The sequence below is a fragment of the Bombina bombina genome, chromosome 1, assembly GCF_027579735.1.
Source record: "Bombina bombina isolate aBomBom1 chromosome 1, aBomBom1.pri, whole genome shotgun sequence".
Classification (NCBI taxonomy): Eukaryota; Metazoa; Chordata; class Amphibia; order Anura; family Bombinatoridae; genus Bombina; species Bombina bombina.
Genome location: NC_069499.1, coordinates 291,328,118 through 291,354,411, shown reverse-complemented (window position 1 = coordinate 291,354,411; position 26,294 = coordinate 291,328,118). Strand labels below are relative to the sequence as shown.

The 26,294-nt window shown below is 38.9% G+C and overlaps 1 protein-coding gene across 1 annotated transcript in view; it reads right to left on the bottom strand.

The window, feature by feature from the left end:
- Positions 1–26,294, bottom strand: part of LOC128657683 (protein mono-ADP-ribosyltransferase PARP14) — a 411,551-nt gene that overhangs the window by 295,299 nt on the left and 89,958 nt on the right. Inside the window, exon 5 of the mRNA XM_053712086.1 lies at positions 22,881–23,099. Coding sequence (XP_053568061.1) covers positions 22,881–23,099 — 219 coding nt within the window. The remainder of the gene's footprint in view (positions 1–22,880; positions 23,100–26,294) is intronic.

Sequence of the window (26,294 nt, the reverse complement as noted above, 5' to 3'; positions counted from 1 at the left end):
TTTTTCCTAATCATTCTAGTTACCTATACAATTATAGATGGTCAAAAAAGCCCAAGTTAAAAATTAGAAAACATGAGGTTTGATGATAGAGGTCCAAAAGTGATCTCTTTAATAGAAGCTTCCTCCATCCCTTGACTAGTCTTACTTGAGGTCCAAGAGTGACCACCTATATTCACAGGGAGGCATACCGCACGTCTGGCAGATTATATGAACACTAATATATTGTTTTTTGTCACTGCTAAGTAAGATATTGTTAGTTCTTATTGATTTTATTGTGACATTTCAATGTATATTTTTTTTCCTTTGTATGCCTGTTATTTTTCAACCTCAATAAAAATTATAAATTAAAAAAAAAAAAAAGGGCCTTTTGCGGGGCATTGTCCCAAAGTAATCAGCTCTTTTACCTGTAATCTAATCCCCCTACACTGCCGCCACCTATATTAAATATATTAACCCCTAATCTGACCCCCCTACAACGCCGCCACCTATATTAACTATATTAACCCTAATTAAATTATATATATTAACTATATTAACCCTATCTAACTCTAACACCCCTAACTTAATTATTATTAAAATAAATCTAAATAATATTAATAATTTGAACTAAATTATTCCTATTTAAAACTAAATACTTATCTATAAAATAAACCCTAACGGCTAGATTTGGAGTTTTGTCGGTAACGACCCGAAAAACTAACGCCGGCTTTTTTCTGGCCGCACCATAAAAACAACTCTGGTATTGAGAGTCCACATAAAGGCTGCGTTAGGCTCCAAAAAAGGAGCGTAGAGCATTTTTAACGCAGCTTCAACTCTCGATACCAGAGTTGCTTACGCAAGCGGCCAGCCTCAAAAACGTGCTCGTGCACGATTCCCCCATAGGAAACAATGGGGCTGTTTGAGCTGAAAAAAAACCTAACACCTGCAAAAAAGCTGCGTTCAGCTCCTAACGCAGCCCCATTGTTTGCTATGCGGAAACACTTCCTACGTCTGCACCTAACACCCTAACATGTACCCCGAGTCTAAACACCCCTAACCTTACACTTATTAACCCCTAATCTGCCGCCCCCGCTATCGCTGACCCCTGCATATTATTATTAACCCCTAATCTGCCGCTCCGTAAACCGCCGCTACTTACATTATCCCTATGTACCCCTAATCTGCTGCCCTAACATCGCCGACCCCTATATTATATTTATTAACCCCTAATCTGCCCCCCACAACGTCGCCTCCACCTGCCTACACTTATTAACCCCTAATCTGCCGACAGGACCTGAGCGCTACTATAATAAAGTTATTAACCCCTAATCTGCCTCACTAACCCTATAATAAATAGTATTAACCCCTAATCTGCCCTCCCTAACATCGCCGACACCTAACTTCAATTATTAACCCCTAATCTGCCGACTGGAGCTCACCGTTATTCTAATAAATGTATTAACCCCTAAAGCTAAGTCTAACCCTAACACTAACACCCCACTAAGGAGCAAAAAAGGAGCGTAGAGCATTTTTAACGCAGCTTCAACTCTCGATACCAGAGTTGCTTACGCAAGCGGCCAGCCTCAAAAACGTGCTCGTGCACGATTCCCCCATAGGAAACAATGGGGCTGTTTGAGCTGAAAAAAAACCTAACACCTGCAAAAAAGCTGCGTTCAGCTCCTAACGCAGCCCCATTGTTTGCTATGCGGAAACACTTCCTACGTCTGCACCTAACACCCTAACATGTACCCCGAGTCTAAACACCCCTAACCTTACACTTATTAACCCCTAATCTGCCGCCCCCGCTATCGCTGACCCCTGCATATTATTATTAACCCCTAATCTGCCGCTCCGTAAACCGCCGCTACTTACATTATCCCTATGTACCCCTAATCTGCTGCCCTAACATCGCCGACCCCTATATTATATTTATTAACCCCTAATCTGCCCCCCACAACGTCGCCTCCACCTGCCTACACTTATTAACCCCTAATCTGCCGACAGGACCTGAGCGCTACTATAATAAAGTTATTAACCCCTAATCTGCCTCACTAACCCTATAATAAATAGTATTAACCCCTAATCTGCCCTCCCTAACATCGCCGACACCTAACTTCAATTATTAACCCCTAATCTGCCGACTGGAGCTCACCGTTATTCTAATAAATGTATTAACCCCTAAAGCTAAGTCTAACCCTAACACTAACACCCCACTAAGTTAAATATAATTTACATCTAACGAAATTAATTATCTCTTATTAAATAAATTATTCCTATTTAAAGCTAAATACTTACCTGTAAAATAAATCCTAATATAGCTACAATATAAATTATAATTAGATTGTAGCTATTTTAGGATTAATATTTATTTTACAGGCAACTTTGTAATTATTTTAACCAGGTACAATAGCTATTAAATAGTTAAGAACTATTTAATAGCTACCTAGTTAAAATAATTACAAAATTACCTGTAAAATAAATCCTAACCTAAGTTACAATTAAACCTAACACTATACTATCATTAAATTAATTAAATACAATACCTACAATTACCTACAATTAAACCTAACACTACACTATCAATAAATACATTAAATACAATTCCTACAAATAACTACAATGAAATAAACTAACTAAAGTACAAAAAATAAAAAAGAACTAAGTTACAAAAAATAAAAAAATATTTACAAACATAAGAAAAATATTACAACAATTTTAAACTAATTACACCTACTCTAAGCCCCCTAATAAAATAACAAAGCCCCCCAAAATAAAAAATGCCCTACCCTATTCTAAATTACTACAGTTCAAAGCTCTTTTACCTTACCAGCCCTGAACAAGGCCCTTTGCGGGGCATGCCCCAAAGAATTCAGCTCTTTTGCCTGTAAAAAAATAAACATACAATACCCCCCCCCCAACATTACAACCCACCACCCACATACCCCTAATCTAACCCAAACCCCCCTTAAATAAACCTAACACTAAGCCCCTGAAGATCTTCCTACCTTATCTTCACCATACCAGGTTCACCGATCGGTCCTGAAGAGCTCCTCCGATGTCCTGATCCAAGCCCAAGCGGGGGGCTGAAGAGGTCCATGATCCGGCTGAAGTCTTCATCCAAGCAGGAGCTGAAGAGGTCCATGATCCGGATGAAGTCTTCATCCAAGCGGGAGCTGAAGAGGTCCATGATCCGGATGAAGTCTTCTATCAACGGCATCTTCAATCTTCTTTCTTCCGGATCCATCTTGCAGACCTCCGACGCGGAACATCCTCTTCTCCCGACGCCTACAAGCCGAATGACGGTTCTTTTAAGGGACGTCATCCAAGATGGCGTCCCTCGAATTCCGATTAGCTGATAGGATTCTATCAGCCAATCGGAATTAAGGTAGGAATATTCTGATTGGCTGATGGAATCAGCCAATCAGAATCAAGTTCAATCCGATTGGCTGATCCAATCAGCCAATCAGATTGAGCTCGCATTCTATTGGCTGATCGGAACAGCCAATAGAATGCGAGCTCAATCTGATTGGCTGATTGGATCAGCCAATCGGATTGAACTTGATTCTGATTGGCTGATTTCATATAATATAGGGGTCGGCGGTGTTAGGGGCAGCAGATTAGGGGTACATAAGTATAACGTAGGTGGCGGTCAGCAGATTAGGGGTTAAAAAAATTTAATCGAGTGGCGGCGATGTGGGGGGACCTCGGTTTAGGGGTACATAGGTAGTTTATGGGTGTTAGTGTACTTTAGAGCACAGTAGTTAAGAGCTTTATAAACCGGCATTAGCCCAGAAAGCTCTTAACTACTGACTTTTTTCCTGCGGCTGGAGTTTTGTCGTTAGATGTCTAACGCTCACTTCAGACACGACTCTAAATACCGGAGTTAGAAAAATCCCATTGAAAAGATAGGATACGCAATTTACGTAAGGGGATCTGCGGTATGGAAAAGTCGCGGCTGAAAAGTGAGCGTTAGACCCTATTTTGAGTGACTCCAAATACCGGAGGTAGCCTAAAACCAGCGTTAGGAGCCTCTAACGCTGGTTTTCACGGCTAACGCCAAACTCCAAATCTAGGCCTAAAATAGCCACAATATAATTAATAATTACATTGTAGCTATTTTAGGGTTTATATTTATATTTACCTGTAAAATAAATCCTAACCTAAGTTACAAATACACCTACACGATCAATAAATTAAATAAACTACAATTATCTAAACTAAAATTAAATAAACTAAATTACAAAAATAACCCCACTAAATTACAAAAAAAAAAGATTACAAGAATTTTAAGCTAATTACACCTAATCTAAGCCCCATAATAAAATAATAAAGCCCCCCAAAATAAAAAAAATTCCCTACCCTATTCTAAAGTACAAAGTAATCAGCTCTTTTTTTTTTTTTTTTTTTATTAATTTTTTATTGAGGAAAGATAAGTTTATACATGTCATAAATATGAAGTATTGCAGCATACAACAAATGCACAGCATGTCATATAGAGAAATTTATACAGTATTCATCTATTGCACAGAAGTCCTCATTTTTCTTTCTTTTTTTGACCCCATAACACACAAATACAGGTCACTCTTGGACCCTAACTGTTAGCTTATTAAAAGTCCAGGGGGTCATACTAGAAACTTAGAATTAAAAGGAAAACAAAAAAAGGAGAAAAAAGATAAGAAAATGCAACACACACAAAGAAGTAAGTATTCAAAAAGAGGCGGCGTGGACTGGGCCCTCCTGCATCAATCTGGAAAAGAATATTGTTAGCATATTCTATGTCTTATCATTATACAAAATAACATAATCCCAATCATGAGGAGAAAATTGCTGCTCATTATGTACCAGGTCTGGGAGTTAAAATTGTGATGGATGCACAAAAATTTAATAGCAACCTCATTGTCTGCAGCGCATTTGAGTTATGTGTAGTCCACAAATAAAGTATGATAGTACATTTTTATAGTCTACCTGCCTTTCATCCAATTCTATTTACATAAAAGCCCACAGCACATTATAAAATGCAAGTTATAACCTGCTTCACCTGGTGCCCCGGCCGCTGGCCACCAAGCTAATGTATGACATAACAATCTGTGGGTATATACTGTGTTGTCCTAGGGTATGATGTTATTGCCTATTATGTTCCCCCAGGGACCCCCCGTATCCCCAACAGGAACTGTGACAAGCAAAGTGTTATTATGATATTGATCGAAAAGCAGCATCGCAGTAATATTAATAGGTGCACTGCAGTACAGTTATCATAAGACGATGTCTTGTGGAGCCCAACAGTGTGGAGAGGTTGCTAATCACAGCATACAATAAACCCAAACTTATTAACAAACAAGTGACCAAAACATATATAACAAAATAACTAGGGTAGGGACCGACATTTTGCAAGATATCATCAAGTGTTATAATATGCCAACAGTCACCATTTACCCATTTGGGATTATTCCAGTGATATTATGTGAGTCTTTGAGTAGGGTATTAGGCGGATGTTTCCGCAGAAGCAAAAAAGATCTATTCATAGTCACCGGGTCTGTTGGCAATTGTAAAGTGTCCGGCTTTGCTTGGGCTGGATCTGGAAACAGACGTTGTGGATCAGTGGTGCCCAATATGGCTGTCCATGTGGATAGAAGTTTCGGCTCGGCCGATGCCTCCTGGAGGGCTCTCCCGGCACCTCCTCCAACTACCGCAAACAAGGTATGTGCTTTCTTCCACTGAGGATAGATAGAACTGCCGGGTGGATCCAGGGTCTCATAGTTAGTTGGGCATGTTAGCTCCGGGTCCGCTGAACGTGAGCCATCTGACATCTTCACAGCTGACCTGGCCCACTGGGATTCGCAGGGTAAGATGGCTACCGGAGGACCCTCTTGTTTGCATATCTTAGCAGGGACAGGTTTTGTAGCGTTACCGGCCGGTGCAAGAGTAAAGAACTTCATAAGGTTGTCAAACGGGGCCTTATCAATTAATTGTTGGCACAGTGTTTCAAACTTGCACCATCATGCTTGCAGGTTTTCGTGCGCTATTGTCTGTCCCATAGCGGCCATCTTGTCCATGCTGAATTAGGAACTGTATACTTGTGTTGCTATGTGTTCGGAAGGAGGGTTTATATGCATCCACAGGTAGGTAGCTTCTTGTATCTCAATGTGTTATTAGGAAAATAAAAGTCAGTAGGGCAGATACCTTCTGCCTGCACTGGTTACCCTGAGGAGCCGGGGAGGGTCGCTACCTATAAGCAGGCCGCCGCCCTAGGTCTTGCTCGTCCAAACTAAAGCTCCGATATCATGGAAACAACAAAACCACTGATATGTTATGATCACCGCTGCTTCAGTGGCTCTTATATAATAAGATGACTAGGTGTTAAAGTTGTTAATAGCCCCTAAATCGGCGGATTACAGAGAATTCCTTCAGAGCTTATAGTAGATGCGTCCTGTCAGGAACGCTGCTTGGACACGCCCCCCGTAATCAGCTCTTTTACCAGCCCTTAAAAGGGCTTTTTGCGGGGCATTGCCCCGGAGTAATCAGCTCTTTTACCTGTAAAAAAAATAGAATACCCCAACAACATTACAACCCACCACCCACATACCCCTATTCTAACCCACCCAAACCCCCTGAAGATCTCCCTACCTTGAGTCGTCTTCACCCAGCTGAGCCGAAGTCTTCATCCAATCCGGGCGATGTGGTCCTTCATCCAAGCGGCAAAGAAGAGGTCTTCCATCCAGGCGATGTCTTCATCCAAGCGGCAAAGAAGAGGTCTTCCATCCGGCCGATGTCTTCCTCCAAGCGGCATCTTCTATCTTCTTTCTTCCGGCTCCATCTTCAGATCTCCTACGCGGAACATCCAGCTGTCCTGACGGACTAACGATGAATGAAGGTTCCTTTAAATGACGTCATCCAAGATGGCGTCCCTCGAATTCCGATTGGCTGATAGGATTCTATTAGCCAATCGGAATTAAGGTAGGAAAAATCCGATTGGCTGATTGAATCAGCCAATCGGATTGAAGTTCAATCCTATTGGCTGATTGGATCAGCCAATCGGATTGAGCTCGCATTCTATTGGCTGATCGGAACAGCCAATAGAATGCGAGCTCAATCCGATTGGCTGATTCAATCAGCCAATCGGATTTTTCCTACCTTAATTACGATTGGCTGTTAGAATCCTATCAGCCAATCGGAATTCGAAGGACGCCATCTTGGATGACGTCATTTAAAGGAACCTTCATTCGTCGTTAGTCCGTCGGGCCAGCTGGATGTTCCGCGTAGGTCTGAAGATGGAGCCGGAAGAAAGAAGATAGAAGATGCCGCTTGGAGGAAGACATTGACCGGATGGAAGACCTCTTTGCCGCTTGGATAAGACATCGCCCGGATGGAAGACCTCTTCTTTGCCGCTTGGATGAAGACATCGCCCGGATGGAAGACCTCTTCTTTGCCGCTTGGATGAAGACATCGCCCGGATTGGATGAAGACTTCGGCTCGGCTGGGTGAAGACGACTCAAGGTTGGGAGATCTTCAGGGGGTTAGTGATAGGTTTTTTTAAGGGGGGTTTGGGTGGATTAGAATAGGGGTATGTGAGTGGTGGGTATGTTGGGGGGGTATTTTATTTTTTTTTACAGGTAAAAGAGCTGATTACTTTGGGGCAATGCCCCGCAAAAAGCCCTTTTAAGGGCTGGTAAAAGAGCTGATTACTTTGTACTTTAGAATAGGGTAGGGCTTTTTTTATTTTGGGGGGCTTTATTATTTTATTAGGGGGCTTAGATTAGGTGTAATTAGCTTAAAATTCTTGTAATCTTTTTTTATTTTTTTATTTTTTGTAATTTAGTGTTTGTTTGTTTTTGTAATTTAGTTTAGTGTATTTAATTGTATTTTAGTTTAGATATTTGTAGTTTAATTAATTTATTGATAGTGTAGGTGTATTTGTAACTTTAGGATTTTATTTTACAGGTAATTTGGTAATTATTTAACTAGGTAGCTATTAAATAGTTATTAACTATTTAATAGCTATTGTACCTAGTTAAAATAAATACCAAGTTTAGTTTTAAATAGGAATAATTTAGTTATTAGGGATTGTGGCGGGGGATCACAGTTGACAGGTAGATAGACATTGCGCATGCGTTAGGTGTTAGGTTTTATTTTGCAGGTAGTTTAGGGAGTTACGGGGCTCCAATACTCAGCATAAGGCTTACTACTCCTGCATTTTGTGGCAAGGTGAAAATGGAGATTTCTCCATTTTCGCCACGTAATTCCTTACGCTGTATATTGGATACCAAACTGCGCTGGTTTGGTATACCTGTCTATGGGCCAAAAAACTACGGCCGAAGGCAGAAATATACGAGCGTAACTTCTATGTTACGCCGTATATAGGATACCCAACCAGCGCAATATTTGGCGTTGCCGGCTTTTGCGGGCGACGCTGCATATCGGATTGCTGCCGTGATATTTTCCTGTCAGCTTTTTACAGTTATACTGCATCAGTTTCAAGTGATTTAGCATATAAGTATTATGTCCCTTTAAGGACTGGTAGGTACTTTCCTATGCCATAGATGTTGTAAAATTGTATACTATATTTGGTTGTAAAGTATATTTCATCCGTGTTAAATAAGTCTGTATTCTTGTATGTGATGTCATGTTTTGTGTGTGTCTTTGTTTTTGTTTGCTTTCTTATTTTTGTTAATGTTGGAACTTTTTCCAGTCTTGTTTAGTAAAGTATGTGAGTCCATTTTTGCTACCTGTTTATTGATTTTGTTAAGTGTAGATTTATTATAGCCTCTGGCTATCAGTTTGTTGGATAGTATCTTGGCTTCTTGCTTATATTACTTTAGTGTGGAACAGTTCTTGCATAAGCGAAGAAACTGGCCATTAGGTATTCCCTTCCTCATATGAGGTGCATCGCAAGAGTCAGCTCTCAATATGGTGTTTCTGGAAAGGGGTTTGCTATAATTGGAGGTAATGATATTACTCGATTCATCGGTCTTGTGTGTGAATGAGAGGTTGAGATTGTTTTGATTGAGATGTGCTATAAGCTGGGGAATTGTTACTTGGTCATCTTTATAAATTAAGATCAAGTCATTTTTAAACCTTCCATATGTTATGATGTTGTGTTTGAGGGGACAGTCTCCTCCAAAGATGTGGCTGACCTCAAAGTATCCCATATACAAATTTGCAAAGGGGGGTAAATGTTGCCCCCATAGCCATGCCACATCTTTGGAGGTAATAAATCCCCTCAAACACAAAGTAATTGTGGGTCAAAAGATATTTGGTTATCTCTATAAGAAAACTGATAAACCTTTCTGGAAAATCTGTGTAATGTTCTCGCATGAATTTTAGTGCTTCTAGTCCTTCCATGTGGGGAATACTAGAGTACAGGGATGAGACATCTATAGTTAACCATTTGTAGTTATTCTCCCATTTGATTTTTTCCATTTTATTGATCAAGTGTGTGCTGTCTCAAATGTATCCTGGTAGAGATCTGACTATAGGCTAGAGTACATTATCTAGCCAGTCTCACACAGTGATCCCCTGCTGGCCACTATGGGCCTGCCTGGTGGTTTAAGCAGGGTTTTGTGGATCTTGGGGACTATGCAAAAGGTTGGGACAGTGGTATGATCTGTGAAGCAATGTTGGACAAATTGTTGTTTAATGAGACCTTCGTCACAAGCTGTATCTAATAATGTGTGAAGTTCTCTTTGAAAAAATGCTGTTGGATTAAAAGTGAGTCTTTGATTATATAATGTTGATCTTTTGGTCTTTAATAAAGCTTGTCTTATAAAAAAAAAGTGAGGCTTTGAGTTGGGAGCGGGCCTCAGATTTGTTATCTGTTTTGTTGAGGACTACTATGGCCCCTCCCATATCCGCTGGGGTAATGACTATGTTAGGATTATTTTTTAGGATTTGTACTGACTTTCTTTCTCCTATTGTTAAGTTATCTTTGTGAATATTTGGGATGTCTTTGATGGTTTGGTGTAATTGGGCAATTTCTTGTTCTACCAATTCCCAAAACTATGGCACTTCTCATGGAAATCTCTTTGCAATATACATGTCCCATAATATCTGTATCTGAGCATAAAGGGGTTGACATCTGTGCCTTAAAAAATACTATTCTTCTGATATATACAATGCATTTTTGATGGTTACAAAATTACATTTTACTCTTATAAACTAGTGTACCTGTTACAGTTTACATTTAATTTTAATATAGTAGCATATGACACTGGGCAATTCACATACATATGGCTAGGTATGGAACAGAAGTTTAGAAGACTTAGAGCTAGATTACGAGTGGCGGGGTAGTTTGCGCTAACGTTCAAGTAATTAAAGTAATATTTTTTGCGCTATGAGTTTCGTGCTCATATTATGAGTTGAAAGTAAAAAGTTGGCACTCTAACCTTCACAAAGTCACGGTAGTCACGGAGTTAAATGGAGCCGAAAAAGTTGAAAAAACCCTAACACCCACAAGTCTTGCACATATATATATATATATATATATATATATATATATATATATATATATATATATATATATATATACATATGTTTTTATGTGTTTATATATGTATATATGTGTTTATATGTGTATACATAAATACATATATACACATATAAATACATATGTATACATATTTATACATATATGTATATACATACATACATATATATATATATATATATTCTGATGTGTATGTATGTATCTCTATGGGAAAGCCCTTTGCATTTCACACCTTCTAACTTTGAGCCCTTATAACTTAATGCAATTTCTATAAGAAATCATTTTTTCAGTGTTATTATGAGTATAACTGTACTTTTTAATGTATTTTTGATGTGTTTTGTACAACTTTTTATTTGAGTGTAACAGTTCACCAGAGCTCTGAGGTTGCAGGAATCATTCTAGCACAAATTGTGATTGCACTCACACGTTAGCATTTACTTTCAACTTGTAGCGTGTCACTTGTAATTGAGCCCTTAGGGTATAAAATTATTTGAGGGGACTCACCATGCTGATGAGGCTTCATAGACCTGAGCAGAGAGATCTAGATAATCAGGCCCCTGGCCTTTACCTATATCCAAAGGGTCTAGTGAAATTTAACGGGATTACATATGCACCACTTAGATGTTCATTGCTTTCATGATTCTTTCATGATTCTTAGGAATTTCGGAAAATTCAATTTAAATTCACCTCTTTCCCTCAGTATACTTTGCTCAGCTTTGTCCTATGAGAGCAGACTGATGTAGTTGCAGTACATATATATATATATATATATATATATATATATATATATATATATATATATATATATATGTCCAGTAAAGAACACTCTCACCATATTCATCATCTGCCAGGGCCAGCAGTTCAATATATGTGGAGATAGAAGGCACTCTCAGGTCTTTTTAACAAAGTTGTTTATTGAAACAAGCATGACGTTTCGGGGACACACTCCACTTCCGTCTGAGGAAGCTTCTAACACAGCCCCATTGATTCCTATGGGAAAATACTTTTTATGTCTACACCTAACACCCTAACCTGAACCCGAGTCTAAACACCCCTAATCTTACACTTATTAACCCATAATCTGATGCCCCCAACATCACCGACACCTGCATTTTATTATTAACACCCAATCTGCGGCTCCGGACACCGCCGCCACCTACATTTCTCTATGAACCCCTAATCTGCTGCCCCCAACATCGCCGACACCTACTTTTTATTTATTAACCCCTACTATGCCGTCCCCCAATGTCGCACTCACCTAACTACACTTATTAACCCCTAATCTGCCACCGCCAACGTCGCCACCACTATAATAAAGTTATTAACCCCTAAATCTAAGATTAACCCTAACCTCCCCTAACTTAAATATAATTTAAATACATCTAAATAAAATTACTATTATTAACTAAATTATTCCTATTTAAAACTAAATACCTATACAATAAATCCTAAGCTAGCTACAATATAACTAATAGTTACATTGTAGCCATCTACAAGGATTTATTTTTATTTTACAGGCAAGTTTGTATTTATTTTAACTAGGTAGAATACATAATTAATAGTTATTAACTATTTAATAACTACCTAGTTAAAATAAGTACACATTTACCTGTAAAATAAACCCTAACCTAAGTTACAATTACACCTAACACTACACTATAATTAAATTAATTACCTAAACTAACTACAATTAATTACAATTAAATTAAATAAACTAAAGTACAAAAAAAAACAAACACTAAATTACAGATAATTATAAAATAATTACAAGAATTTTAAACTAATTACACCTAATCTATCCCCCTAATAAAATAAAAAAGCCCCCCAAAATAATAAAAATCCCTACCCTATACTAAATTACAAATAGCCTTAAAAGGACGTCTTCACCCAACCGGGCAGAAGTGGTCCTCCAGACGGCCAGAAGTTTTCATCCAATCCGGGCAGAAGAGGACCTCCAGATGGGCAGAAGTCTTCATCCAGACGGCATCTTCTATCTTCATCCATCTGGAGCGGAGCGGGTCCACCTTCAAGCCATCCGACGCGGAGCATCCTCTTCCATCCGACGACTAACACTAAATGTTGGTACCTTTAAGTGACGTCATCCAAGATGGCGTCCCTTCAATTCCGATTGTCTAATAGAATTCTATCAGCCAATCGGAATTAAGGTAGAAAAAATCCTATTGGCTGATCCAATCAGCCAATAGGATTGAGCTTGCATTCTATTGGCTGTTCCAGTCAGCCAATAGAATGCAAGCTCAATCCTATTGGCTTATTGGATCAGCCAATAGGATTGAACTTCAATCCTATTGGCTGATTGAATCAGCCAATAGTATTTTTCCTACCTTAATTCCGATTGGCTGATAGAATTCTATCAGCCAATCAGAATTGAAGGGACGCCATCTTAGATGACGTCACATAAAGGTACCGTCATTTAGTGTTAGTCGCCGGATGGAAGAGGATGCTCCGTTTCGGATGGCTTGAAGATGGACCCGCTCCACTCCGGATGGATGAAGATAGAAGATGCCGCCGGGATGAAGACTTCTACCTGTCTGGAGGTCCTCTTCTGCCCGGATCGGATGAAGAATTCTGGCCGTCTGGAGGACCACTTCTGCCCAGTTGGGTGAAGACGTCTCAAAGTAAGGTGATCTTCAAGGGGTTAGTGTTTTATTAAGGGGGGATTGAGTGGGTTGGGTGTGTGGGTGCTGGGTTTTAATGTTTGGGGGTATTGTATTTTTTTTTTACAGATAAAAGAGCTGATTACTTTGAGGCAATGCCCCGCAAAAGGCCCTTTTAAGGGCTATTTGTAATTTAGTATAGGGTAGGGCTCTTTATTATTTTGGGGGGCTTTTTTATTTTATTAGGGGGATTAGATTAGGTGTAATTAGTTTAAAATTCTTGTAATTTTTTTATTATTTTCTGTAATTTAGTGTTTTTTTTCCGTACTTTAGTCTATTTAATTTAATTCTAATTAATTGTAGTTAATTTAGGTAATTAATTTAATTATAGTGTAGTGTTAGGTATAATTGTAACTTAGGTTAGGGTTTATTTTACAGGTAAATTTGTACTTATTTTAACTAGGAAGTTATTAAATAGTTAATAACTATTTAATAACTATTGTACCTAGTTAAAATGAATACAAAGTTGCTTGTAAAATAAAAATAAACCCTGAGATAGCTACAATGTAATTATTAGTTAGATTGTAGCTAGCTTATGGTTTATTTTATAGGTAAGTATTTAGTTTTAAATAGGAATAATTTATTTAATTGTAGTAATTTTTTTCTGATTATTTTAAATTATATTTAAGTTAGGGGGGTTAGGGTTAGACTTAGGTTTAGGGCAGGGGTCAGCAACCTTCGGCTCCCAGATGTTTTGTAACTACATTTCCCATGATGCTCAGATAGCCTAAAGAGTGTCTCAGCATCGTGGGAAATGTAGTTACAAAACATCTGGGAGCCGAAGGTTGCTGACCCCTGGTTTAGGGTTTAATACATTTAATATAGCGGCGGCGACGTTGGGGGCGGCAGATTGGGGGTTAATAAATGTAGGTAGGTGTTGGACGGCAGATTAGGGGTTAATAAAATTTAACTAGTGTTTGCGATGCGGGAGTGCGGCGGTTTAGGGGTTAATATATTTATTACAGTGGCGGTGATGTCCGGTCGGCAGATTAGGGGTTAAAAAATGTATTTAAGTGTTTGCGATGTGCGGGGGGGGGGGGGGCTCGGTTTAGGGGTTAAAAGGTAGTTTATGGGTGTTAGTGTACATTTTATCACTTTAGTTAAGAGTTTTATGTTACGACGTTAGCCCATAAAACTCTTAACTACTGACTTTTAAATGCGGTAGGAGTCTTGACAGGAGAGGGTCTACCGCTCACTTTTTCCAAGACTCGTAATACCGGCGTTAGGAAAATCCCATTGAAAAGATAGGATACCCAATTGACGTAAGTGGATTTGCGGTATGCTCGAGTCGCAGAAAAAAAGTGAGAGGTACACCTGTACCTGCCAGACTCGTAATACCAGCGGGCGTTAAAAAGCAGTGTTGGGACCTATCAACGCTGCTTTTTAAGGCTAATGCAAGACTCGTAATCTAGGCGATTATTAATACATTAATTGATGTTTTACTTTGTGAATTTAATGCATTTTTGAAAACATACACTCATTTCAAATCTGATGACTGCAACATATTCCAAAAATGTTGGGGCAGTCGACTGTTTACCACTGTGTAACATCACCTTTTCTTTTAATAACACTTATTAAGCATTTGGGCACTGAAGATACCAGTTGGTTAAGTTTAGCAAGTGGAATTTTCCCCCATTCAACCACTATGCATGTCTCCAGCTGCGCAACTGTATGGGGCCTTTGTTGCCTTATTTTGCGCTTCATATTGCGCCACACATTCTCAATCAGAGACAGGTCAGGACTGTAGGCAGGCCATGCTAGCACCCGCACACTCTGATTACGCAACCATGTGCTTGTAATGCGAGCAGAATGTGTTTTGGTGTTGTCCTGCTGGAAAACTGCAGGGGCTTCCCAAGAAAAGACGCCGACTGGATGGCAGTATATGTATACATATCTTTCTGCATTAATGGTGCCCTCTTAAATGTGCAAATTACCCATGCCATGGGCAATGACACCCCCCCCCCCCCCCATACCATGACAGATTCTGGCTTTTGGACCTAACGCTGATAACAGCTTTGGTGGTCCTTTTCCTCTTTGGCCTGGAGAACATGACAGTTGTTTTTACCAAAAACTATTTGAAATGTTGACTCGTCGGACCACAAAACACAATTCCACTGGGCTACTCTCCATCTCAGATAAGACTGAGCCCAGAGAAGCTGGCGGCGCTTCTGAACAGTGTTGATGTAGGGCTTCTGCTTTGCATAGTAAAGCCTTAACTTGCATTTGTGGATGCCGCTGCGATTGGTGATGACTGACAAAGGTTTACAAAAGTATTCCCAAACCCATGTCAGTATATCCATTACAAAGTCATGATGGTTTTTAACCCATTAACGACCGAGTACGTGCCAGGCATGTCCTACAAAAAACGATTGGTAACGACCAAGGATGTGCCTGGCACCTCCTCAGGGGTTTCAAAATGGTTTGGAAATAGCAAAGTGCTACTTGTATTTATTGCCCTATAACTTGCAAAAAAAGCAAAGAACATGTAAACATTGGGTAATTTAGAAACTATTTAGCATGGGTGTTTTTTCACTTTTTGGTGGTTGTAGATATGTAACAGATTTTGGGGGTCAAAGTTAGAAAAAGTGTTTTTTTTTTTAAATTTGTCATCATATTTTAAAACCTTTTTTATAGTAACTTATGTGATATGAAGATAATGGTATGTTTAGAAAGTCCATTTAATGGCAGTAATATGTGTGGGTACAGTAAATGAGAAAGTTACAGCTAAACACAAACATAGCAGAAATGTAAAAACAGACCTGGTCCTTATAGGGACAGTCTACTTCAAAATGTTTATTGTTTTATTGTTTTATTACCCATTCCCCAGTTTTCGTTAACCAACACAGTTATATAGATATATGTTTTACCTCTGTGATTACCTTGCATCTAAGCCTCTACTGACTGCCCCCTTATCTCAGTGCTTTTGACAGACATGCAGTTTAGCCCATCAGTAACTCCACGGGAGTGAGCACAGTGTTATCTATATGGCACACATGAACTAGTGAACTAGTACTGTCTAACTGTGAAAAACTTTCAAAATGCTCTGAGCTAAGAGGAGGTTTTCAACGGTTTAGAAATCAGTTTGAGCCTACCGAGGTTTAGCTTTTCAAAACTACCACCAAGGGAACAAAGCAAATTTAATGATAAAAGTAATTTGGAAAGTGGTTTAAAATTGCAGGTCCTATCTGAATCATGAAAGTTTAATTTTGACTAGACTGTCCCTTTAATAGTAAGAAAATTTAAAAATAGTCTGGTCACTAAGGGGTTAAGACAGTTTTCGGCCTTGCGCTTTACGAACTCATATTTGACCAGATTCCTTGAATCTTAATTATATTGTGCACTGTAGAAAGTGAAATGCCCAAAATCCTAACGATTTGTCTTTGGGGAATGTTGTTTTCAAAGTGTTGGAATATTCGCTGATGCATCTGTTGGCAGATTGCTGAGCCTCGACCCACCCTTGCTCTTGAAGAACTAGGCCTTTTTTTTGGATGCTCCTTATATACTATGATTACACAATTGCTTCACCTGTTTCACATCACCTACTTATTTCAACTTGTCACATCGCTATTAGACCTAAATTGCCCTTGTCCCAACTTTTTTGGAATTTGTTGCAGTCATAAGATTTGAAATGAGTGTATATTTTCAAAAATACATTAAATTCACAAAGTAAAACATCAAATAATGTGTTAATAATGCGTTTTTAATATAGTACAGGGTGAATTGAATTTTCAAATTATTTTTTTTTGTTTTTTTGCATTTTCATTTACGGTCCCAACTTTTTCGGAATTGGGGATTGTATTAATATTTCATGTTGGGTTAAGACACGTGAGAAAATGCAATAATTTTTATGCAACTTGTTGGGTGTTAGGGTTTTTTGAACTTTTCACTCTCTATTGAATTCTAAGGGGTCAATTTATTATTGGCCGAATTGGGCCAATTCACCCTGTTTCCACGCAAGACTTTAGGCTCGCTGGAAACAGGAGTTAAGAAGCAGCGGTCTATAGACTACTGCACCTTAACTCATACGCCACCTCTGAGGCTGCGTACAGCAATCCACCCGATCCTATACGATCGGGCTGATTAATACCTCCTGATAGCAGCCAATTGGCCGCGAATCAGCAGGGGGCAGAATTGCACAAGCAGTTCACTAGAACTGCTTTTGCAATGCTGAATACGGACATCGTATGCTGTCCGCATTCAGCGATGTCTGGCGGACATGATATGCTACAGCGTATCATGTCCGCCAGACTTGAATAAATTGACCCCTAAGAAATAATATGTTAACGTGGTTGCAATATTTGGACAAAAAGCTGAAGTCGAGCGCAGTTAGCACATGATTGGGAGGGATAAATAGCACTCCGGTCATAATCTAGCCCAATGTTGGGAGCAACCATGGAATCCATAAAGATTTAACATTAGCCATATTATATTAAAAACGGCATACCAGCTTTAAAACAGTAATAATTATAGAGAACCAAAGCAGGTAATTGAAAAAAGAAATGTAGGCACTGCTCAGAGGGTAAAAATAAAATACATCCTTTATTATCGACAAATTAAAAACAATGTCCATAGCAAGACAAACAGACACCGGAGTGTTTGTACTTGTTTGTATCAAAGCAGGTAATACTTGTAGAAAAGTTAAAGGGACACTGAACCCAATTTTTTTTCTTTCATGATTCAGATAGAGCGTGAAATTTTAAGCAACTTTCTAATTTACTCCTATTATCAAATGTTCTTTGTTCTCTTGCTATCTTTATATGAAAAAGAAGGCATCTAAGCTTTTTGTTTGGTTCAGTACTCTGGACAGCGATTTTTATTGGTGGATGAATTTATTCACCAATCAGCAAGAACAACTCAGGTTGTGAACCAAAAATCTAAACTTACATTCTTGCATTTCAAATAAAGATACCAAGAGAATGAAGAAAATTTGATAATAGGAGTAAATTAGAAAGTTGCTTAAAATTGCATGCTCTATCTGAATCACAAAAGAAAAAAATTAAGTTCAGTGTCCCTTTAAAGAAGTCATACACCAAAGTTCAAAGTTGATGAGTGCCAGAAACACCAGTTATGAAGCAGATATTCTGGGAGGAATTTATGTAGTACATACAATGAGGTTCATCACTATCTAGTTAATGATGTCATTGACCTTCAGTTTAATCAGTTCTTCAGACTTATCATGACAAAATGTTCGGTAAAGTCATGTATGTGAATAATATGAGATTGTTTGATATATCGTGTATCATTTATATTAAGTGCTTGTCTATTGATGTACTTACTAATAACTCATAAGTATTATAAATATTACCTGATTTGGTTCTCTATATTTATTATTGTTTTAAAGTTTGCATGCAGTTTTTATTATAACAAACAAAGGGAAGGCACCAGGTCTTCAACGATCACAGGACACACATCCAATAAAAACAAAGGTATTTATTGGGCATCAGAAAATGATATACACGTCACATCACAGGACATGGTCAGTCAGAAATAGTCTAACATGTTTTGTATAGAAAATACTGTACTTTTTCAATGACCACCTACAACCAAGTGACTAAACAGCTCTCATATACACCTGTACAACTACTCCCTAAACCTGATCAACCAATCATAGTAACAACATTTTTATTGATAATTAACTCACCTAAAACGAAATACAAAGATCAGCAGCATAGGCAAAAAATCAGATAAAAAAGGGGGGGGGGGGGCATGAAAAAAAAAACACTATGCAAAATTATGCTTAGTATACAGGGGTAATGACGAGATTATTTCTCTAATGGAAACATAATGTATACAAAATATAAAATATGAAGTCTGGGGGCGGAGTCCGGAGCCCATGAGAGCAGTCGCATATCCTGGCTGCTCTGATCCTAATTATACAATACATACCTATATTTACCGTTTTTAATAGAGTTTGATCTTGGAAAATTTGCCTAACACACCCTGGACTCTTATCTAACAGTTGGCGTAATCTAAACTTATCCTTGGATGTTATTTTTTTTACTTAGGATCGGAGCTTTCTTTTGAATCTCTATTAGTGGCGGCCATCTTTCCACCCTCGTGGCTGAGGATTTTTATAATTCTACCCGGATTACCAAGCTATACCGAGGACTTTTACCATCATCTAGACCCCCCCGGCGGGTTCTCTCTGCAGACCTGTCATTAAGGAGCAGTGCTACCTCGCAAGTCACTGTAATAAAAGTACTGATTACTATCACCAAGAGGCACTGAGTGTGCTTTATTGTGCAATGCCTGATGCGCTCAAATTGCCTGCGGAGATGGTACATGAGATATTAAGGGAGATTAACAATTTACTGATCTCGCATCATGCTGCATTCACTAAGATCCTGTCGCATACCTGCTGCCCCACGCTACAGAATGCACACTATGGAGAGCATAAGACTGAGAACTTGAGGCCATTGCTAACCCCTGCTGACAAGGAGGAAGCTGCCTATGACAATGACACCAACACCCAGGTTAAGCGGAGTTTGATGCCGGAGTCCTTGGATAGCCACATCAGAGCACCAGTGAGCCTAACAACTCCCCTTGTGGATCCCTATGTGACAGCCTTTAATGTGCCGGGGGAGTACATTGACGCAGAAGCAGCGCTACTGAATTCAACAGGCACCTCACGATGTCAGTCTCTTATCTTACCCTCTTGCTTGCTGCACCTTCGGAGCCTTCTCCTGGAGCACCGATCGCAAGTAGAAGTAGATATTCAGCGTCACAGCCGACATGCCCACACAGACTTTGAAATGGCGAAGACTCCTACCATTACTCCTTCAGACTCGCTGAAATTTTCAGCTCAATCCTTCTGGAGTAGGAGCACAGAGCTAAGTCTTGGTTCCCTGACGCCCCTCTGGTATGGCTCTTTTGGAGACTGGAGCAGTTGGGTCAACTTTGTGCATAGACTGGGTATAGGGTAAGACAACAAGATTAATGGCCCACTATTTTCCAAGTACTGGCCACTACACTGACATTTCTCAAAATGTCTATTTACTTTAGTTAAAGATTTCTCATCTTGAATGACGACAACTAGTCTGAACTCTTTTTGCCAGTAAGCTTTGATTGCTGTTGCCTAATTTTATATGTATAAGTTGTTTATTACAGGTTTAATGTTACTTTCTATTTTATCTACTGTTATAACAATGTCTTGTGGATGTTTTTTTTTTTTTTTTACTTTTTCTTTTTATTGAAACAAAATGGGTACAACTTGAAGACAAAGAAAACATCATATTACAGGCATATAATGGCACTTTATAATTATATCTCCATCTTAATCTAGTGATAAAGTTCAAACAAAATAAATTCTCGCACCCATGATGGGGTTTTTTTCGAAATTTTTATACCCTACCACCTTTCTCTCCACAATGGGAGAGGGGGGGGGGCGGCATCCATTCATCCACTCATACCAGGAACAATAACAAGGGAAAGAAGGGAGAGAGAAAAAAAAAAAAATGTGGATGTTTTAACTGTGTATAAATGTCAGCATACTTCTTCTAGGCATGAAGGACTGCAAATTTATAGCTGTTTGCTGTATTCCTTTAGAAAAGAGGTGATTTGTAAATTGGGCAGTTCCTTTATTATTTGTAATATACCAACATAGTAGCCAAGTAGCCACACAACTTAGCTATGCTGTCATTACATAACTAGATAGGGACTTCGAGTTTCTTAACTTCCTTCTAGGTAGTGTCACTCTATAATTAAACCATGAGCCTTGCTGTCTGCGGCCGGGACAGTAGGACTTATATTTAGTTCTCTAATTGCTTCGGCAACATAACCTACCTTAGTATGATTGGTACCCATAATAGGCTCCCTTTTCATTAAGTTGTGTGTGTGAGACCCTTGATTATATTGCACTTGTCTAGCTTGGTCCCTTTATGCTTGTTTCTTTTGTTTTTCTTTGTTTTGACTTAGACATGTCTCATCTAAAACTACTCCCCTTTCAAGGATTCCTGAAAATTCATGCAAACTCATAACTACAAAGTTCATTTGCCATCCACTCACATACTGGTATATAAGGCTTCCTGTTAAAAAAATTTTTTTATGAATATTACATAAAGTCTCCCTAAGACCTTTTGGAGCATTGGCTGTGGAACATATTTCCCATTTGCAGCTACTTTAGATTTCTATTGTCTCCGCAGGCTTCGTGTAAGTATTTATCCCACATATATTCAGCGCTTCTAGAAATATATTGCTTGATTGTAGCACAATTCTTTAGCAATTGGCAAGAGTCCGTATCCAGCCCCTTATTATAACCCTCCATGCATTAGTTTAATAAGTTTATGGCCCAAAAAGTGGCCTAGCATCTTACAGGAGGCTCCCATAATATTTTATTATATCTTTTCATGTGACAACACTGAAGAAATGACACTTTACTACAATGTAAAGTAGTGAGTGTACAGCCTGTATAACAGTGCCAATTTGCTGTCCCCTGAAAATAACTCAACACACAGCCATTAATGCCTAAATAGTTGGCAACAAAAGTGAGTACACCCCTAAGTGGAAATGTCCAAATTGGGCCCAATTAGCCATTTTCCCTCCCCGGTGTCATGTAACTTACAAGGATTCAGGTGTGAATGGGGAGCAGATGTATTAGATTTGGTGTAATGGCTCTCACACTCTCTCATACTGTTCACTGGAAGTTCAACATGGCACCTCATGACAAAGAACTCTCTGAGGATCTGAAAAAAGAATTGTTGCTCTACATAAAGATGGCCTAGGCTATAAGAAGATTGCCAAGACCCTGAAACTGAGCTGCAGCACAGGGGGCAAGACCATACAGTGATTTCACAAGACAGGTTCCATTCGGAACAGGCCTCGCCATGGTCGACCAAAGAAGTTGAGTGCACATGCTCAGCATCATATCCAGAGGTTGTCTTTGGGAAATAGACGTATGAGTGCTGCCAGCATTGCTGCAGAGGTTAAAGGGGTGGGGGTTCAGCCTGTCAGAGCTCAGACCATACGCTGCACACTGCATCAAATTGGTCTGCATGGCTGTCATCTCAGAAAGAAGACTCTTCTAAAGATGATGCACAAGAAAGACCGCAAACAGTTTGCTGAAGACAAGCAGACTAAGGACATGGATTACTGGAACCATGTCCTGTTGTCCGATCAGACCAAGATACACTTATCAGATGGTGTCAAGTGTGTGTGGCGGCAACCAGGTAAGGAGTACAAAGACAAGTGTGTTTTGCCTACAGTTAAGCATGGTGGTGGGAGTGTCATGATCTGGGCCTGCATGAGCGCTGCCGGCACTGGGGAGCTACAGTTCATTAAGGGAACCATGAATGCCAACACGTACTGTGGCATACTGAATCAGAGCATGATCCCCTCCCTTCAGAGACTGGGCCGCAGGGCAGTATTCCAACATGACAATGACCCCAAACACACCTCCAAGATGACCACTGCCTTGCTAAAGAAGCTGAGGGCAAAGGTGGTGGAAAGGCAAAGCATGTCTCCAGACCTAAACCCTATTGAGCATCTGTGGGGCATCCTCAAATGGAAGGTTATTTAGCGCAATGTCTCTAACATCCACCAGCTCTGTGATGTCATTATGGAGGAGTGGAAGAGGACAGTCTGTCAATGTTTTAATCATGGGGCCAAAGAGAGAGACAGAGAAAAAGAAAAATATAGATAGATAGATGTTTTTCTGTATTACATTTACTAGTATAACTAGTATATCACAGTGCATCAATGTCACTCTATTTGTATGAGTGAATAATAAAAAAAATAGAACTAGAACTCACCAATGGGAGATGTAAAAGTAACAACAGCTAAGCAGATCTCTGGCCTCATTGTCACATTGAAGTTTTTTTCCATAGTCAGATTGCTGATGTTCTCTATCAACAGGTTTAACATTTCGATTGTACAGTTCTCCTGGACATTTTCAATCAATACTTCATAGTCAGCAGAGTCTAGTGGTGCAGTTTGATCTTTATTAATTGGTTCCTCTTTAGTGAGATTGTCTGGAAAAGATAGCAATAATATACGTATTAAATACCTTTCCCATCCTTTTTACCGGTTCCTTTTTACTAACTTTCCTTTTTTCATAATCCTTTAGTTTTCTGTATTTGACACCAGTCGTAAACACCCTCTTCTTTTCCGTTGAATAATTGCAATGCATTAATGAACTCACTTCTGTAGAAACCAACTAAACTTTTCTAAAAGCATGCAGGCTCAGCTTATGTTAAAGGGACAGTCAACATTAGAATTATTGTTGTTTAAAAAGATAGATAATCCCTTAATTACCCATTCCCCAGTTTTGCATAACCAACACGGTTATATTAATACACTTTTTACCTCTGTGATTACCTTGTATCTAAGCCTCTGCAGACTTCTCCCTTATTTCAGTTATTTTGACAGACTTGCATTTTAGCCAATCAGTGCTCACTCCTCTGTAAATTCATGTGCATGAGCTCAATGTTATCTATATGAAACACATGAACTAATGCCCTCTAGTGGTGAAAAACTGTCAGAATGCATTTAGATTAGAGGTGGCCTTCAAGGTCTAAATTAGCATATGAACCTCCTAGGTTTAGCTTTCAACTAATAATACCAAGAGAACAAAGCAAAATTGGTGATAAAAGTTAATTGGAAAGTTGTTTAAAATTGCATGCCCTATTTGAATCATGAAAGTTTTTTTTGGACTTGACTATCCCTTTAAGTTTATTATCCTGTCAAAAAGGCATCTGAACTGAGCTCTTGGGACCACAAAAAAATAAACTAAGCAGCAGTCATTATCTTGGCCAACACACAAACCTACAGCACTTCTGTAAAATAAACATTTGGGTTCCATGTGTTATTTTGTGTCTAAGTGAATGTGTGTCTATCAATGATAATCTGACAATAAGACTGCATCAGGGAGAATTATTATTAGTAATATTATTAATTTTATTATTTTTATCTGTCTGTCAATATGTTTTAGCTGATGGGCCTACATTTATGAGTGCCTACACACTGAAGTGTTAATGTGTATGCATCAGTGTGAATGTGTGTATTGTGTGTCTCTATGTGTGCATATGCTGTCTGTTGCATTTTTGCTCGACAACAGCTGAACTGATCTCTCTGGTATAAGGGTATGTTTATATAAGGTAGCATCTCTATTAGAAGATTTTGTGTTTGCATTAGTACATCTGCATTATGATGGTATGTATTTCTATGTGTGTGTTTTAGAGAAGGCCACAACAGTATGCATTTCTTTAGTGTCTAGAAACTGATTCCAACAATTTGGAAATCTAATAATGTTTCTTCCTATGCTATGTGGGTGTGATTACTTTCTATGAGAGTCTGCTTTTATCTCTCTGGGACTTACCGTTTCCGCCCTTTTCCTTAGAAAATTCAGCGAGTTCTGTCCCTTTGAAGTCTGCACTATAAGCTGGAGAATTTTTGATAATCAGGCCTAAGGATAGATACTTAGCTACTGGACTCATGGTGATATTACAGTGATAATGAAGGTATTATATTCCAAAGTTTATGCTGCATTGGAACCTAAACTAAGTAGTTGTTGATATTTACTATATGAACCTTCTTTTTCTCTGGCATTAATTGGGACATATACAATTTTTAAACCACATATTGTATGCAGTATATATAGGGTTGCCACCTTGGCCATGTTAAACTGGACAGTTTTGAGTTACACATGATGCAGGGCATGTAGGGACGAACATGTATTGTGCCTCTGGATAGCACATAAATAGTGCTCCTGGACAGCACTGCACACCCTACAGCATTTGTAACTCATAACTGTCCAGGATGATATGGCTGAGGTGGTAACCCTATATATATATATATATTTCAGCCTCGCCTTGTCTATATCAGTGGACAAATATCCTCTTGTCAGAAGCTTATCACACATTGTGTCAAGTTTCTGTTGGAGTATATTAGGCTCCGAATTATTCCGCACCAGCCTAGTGAGTTGTGAGAGGACAATCCCCATCTTTTGGTGATTTGGGTGACAACTAGTAGATAATACCAAGGAGTTTCTGTCAGTGGGTTTGGAGAATAAGGATGTACCAAAGCGATATCCCCCATTTTAATTTTTTTTAAAGATATTCAAGTCAAGGAAGTATACACTGTTTGAGTCATATTCTATTTTGAATCTAATCTGAGAATTGGCACTGTTGAGATCATAAAGCCACTGTTTGAGTTATCTCTCAGTGCCCGTCCAGACAAGGAACAGATCATCTATATATCTGGTACATAAAGAAATGTGTGGATGCATCTGAGGTTTCATAACATACAGCTCATAGCCCAACATAAAGAGATTGGCATAGACCAGGGCCATATTTGACCCCATGGCCGTGCCGGACAATTGAAGAAAGAAATCTTTCTCAAACTTAAAATAGTTCTTAGTAAGGCAGTGTTCCATGAGCTCTATGAGAAACTCTAACAAAGGTCCAGAATTTGGCACCTTGGACACAGTGGATCCAATTGGTCTTAACAGCAAGATGGATTTTGGGCCATTTATTGGCTAACCCGTTGGTTTAACTACATTGGGATATCCCTGTCTGCATTTGGTGGCTATTTCACTATTATTACAATGGGTCCTATTAAGGCAAGTCTATTTATTTGTTTCTCTAATAAATACTTGGATAATACATGATGACACTCCTCATCCTCAGCGCTGGAATGACATAGCCTAGCATACATTGTGTTATAACTGTGTCTCCTCTGTATACTCTACCATGTGCGGTACTTGTGGCCTTGTGGACGCACGTAATTTGGAAAACTGACTGTTCATTACACTTTAGAAGGTATATAAGGCTGCTTGTTAGGGTATGTTTTATTCTGTCTCCCGGATGCCAGGACTGTACAACTGTTCTCAAGCTGGGTGATACCATTTGATAAAGGTGCCAGTGGCACCGAAACTTCATGGAACTTTGCTCTTAAACTTTTCCAATAAAAGTTATTTTTTATTCAAATCCAGTGAGTGCTGTCTTTGCTCTGAACTATATATATATATATATATATATATATATATATATATATATATATATATATATATATATATATATATATACATACACATACAGTATATACTGTATTTGTGAAAGATAGTAAGTGCATGTTGTGTCACCAGAAGGTGTGGGGCTAATGTAAGTTAAGTAAGGCCCTGGTCTGTCTTATTTGAGGTCTGGGGGCAATACAAAATAAGGGGATAG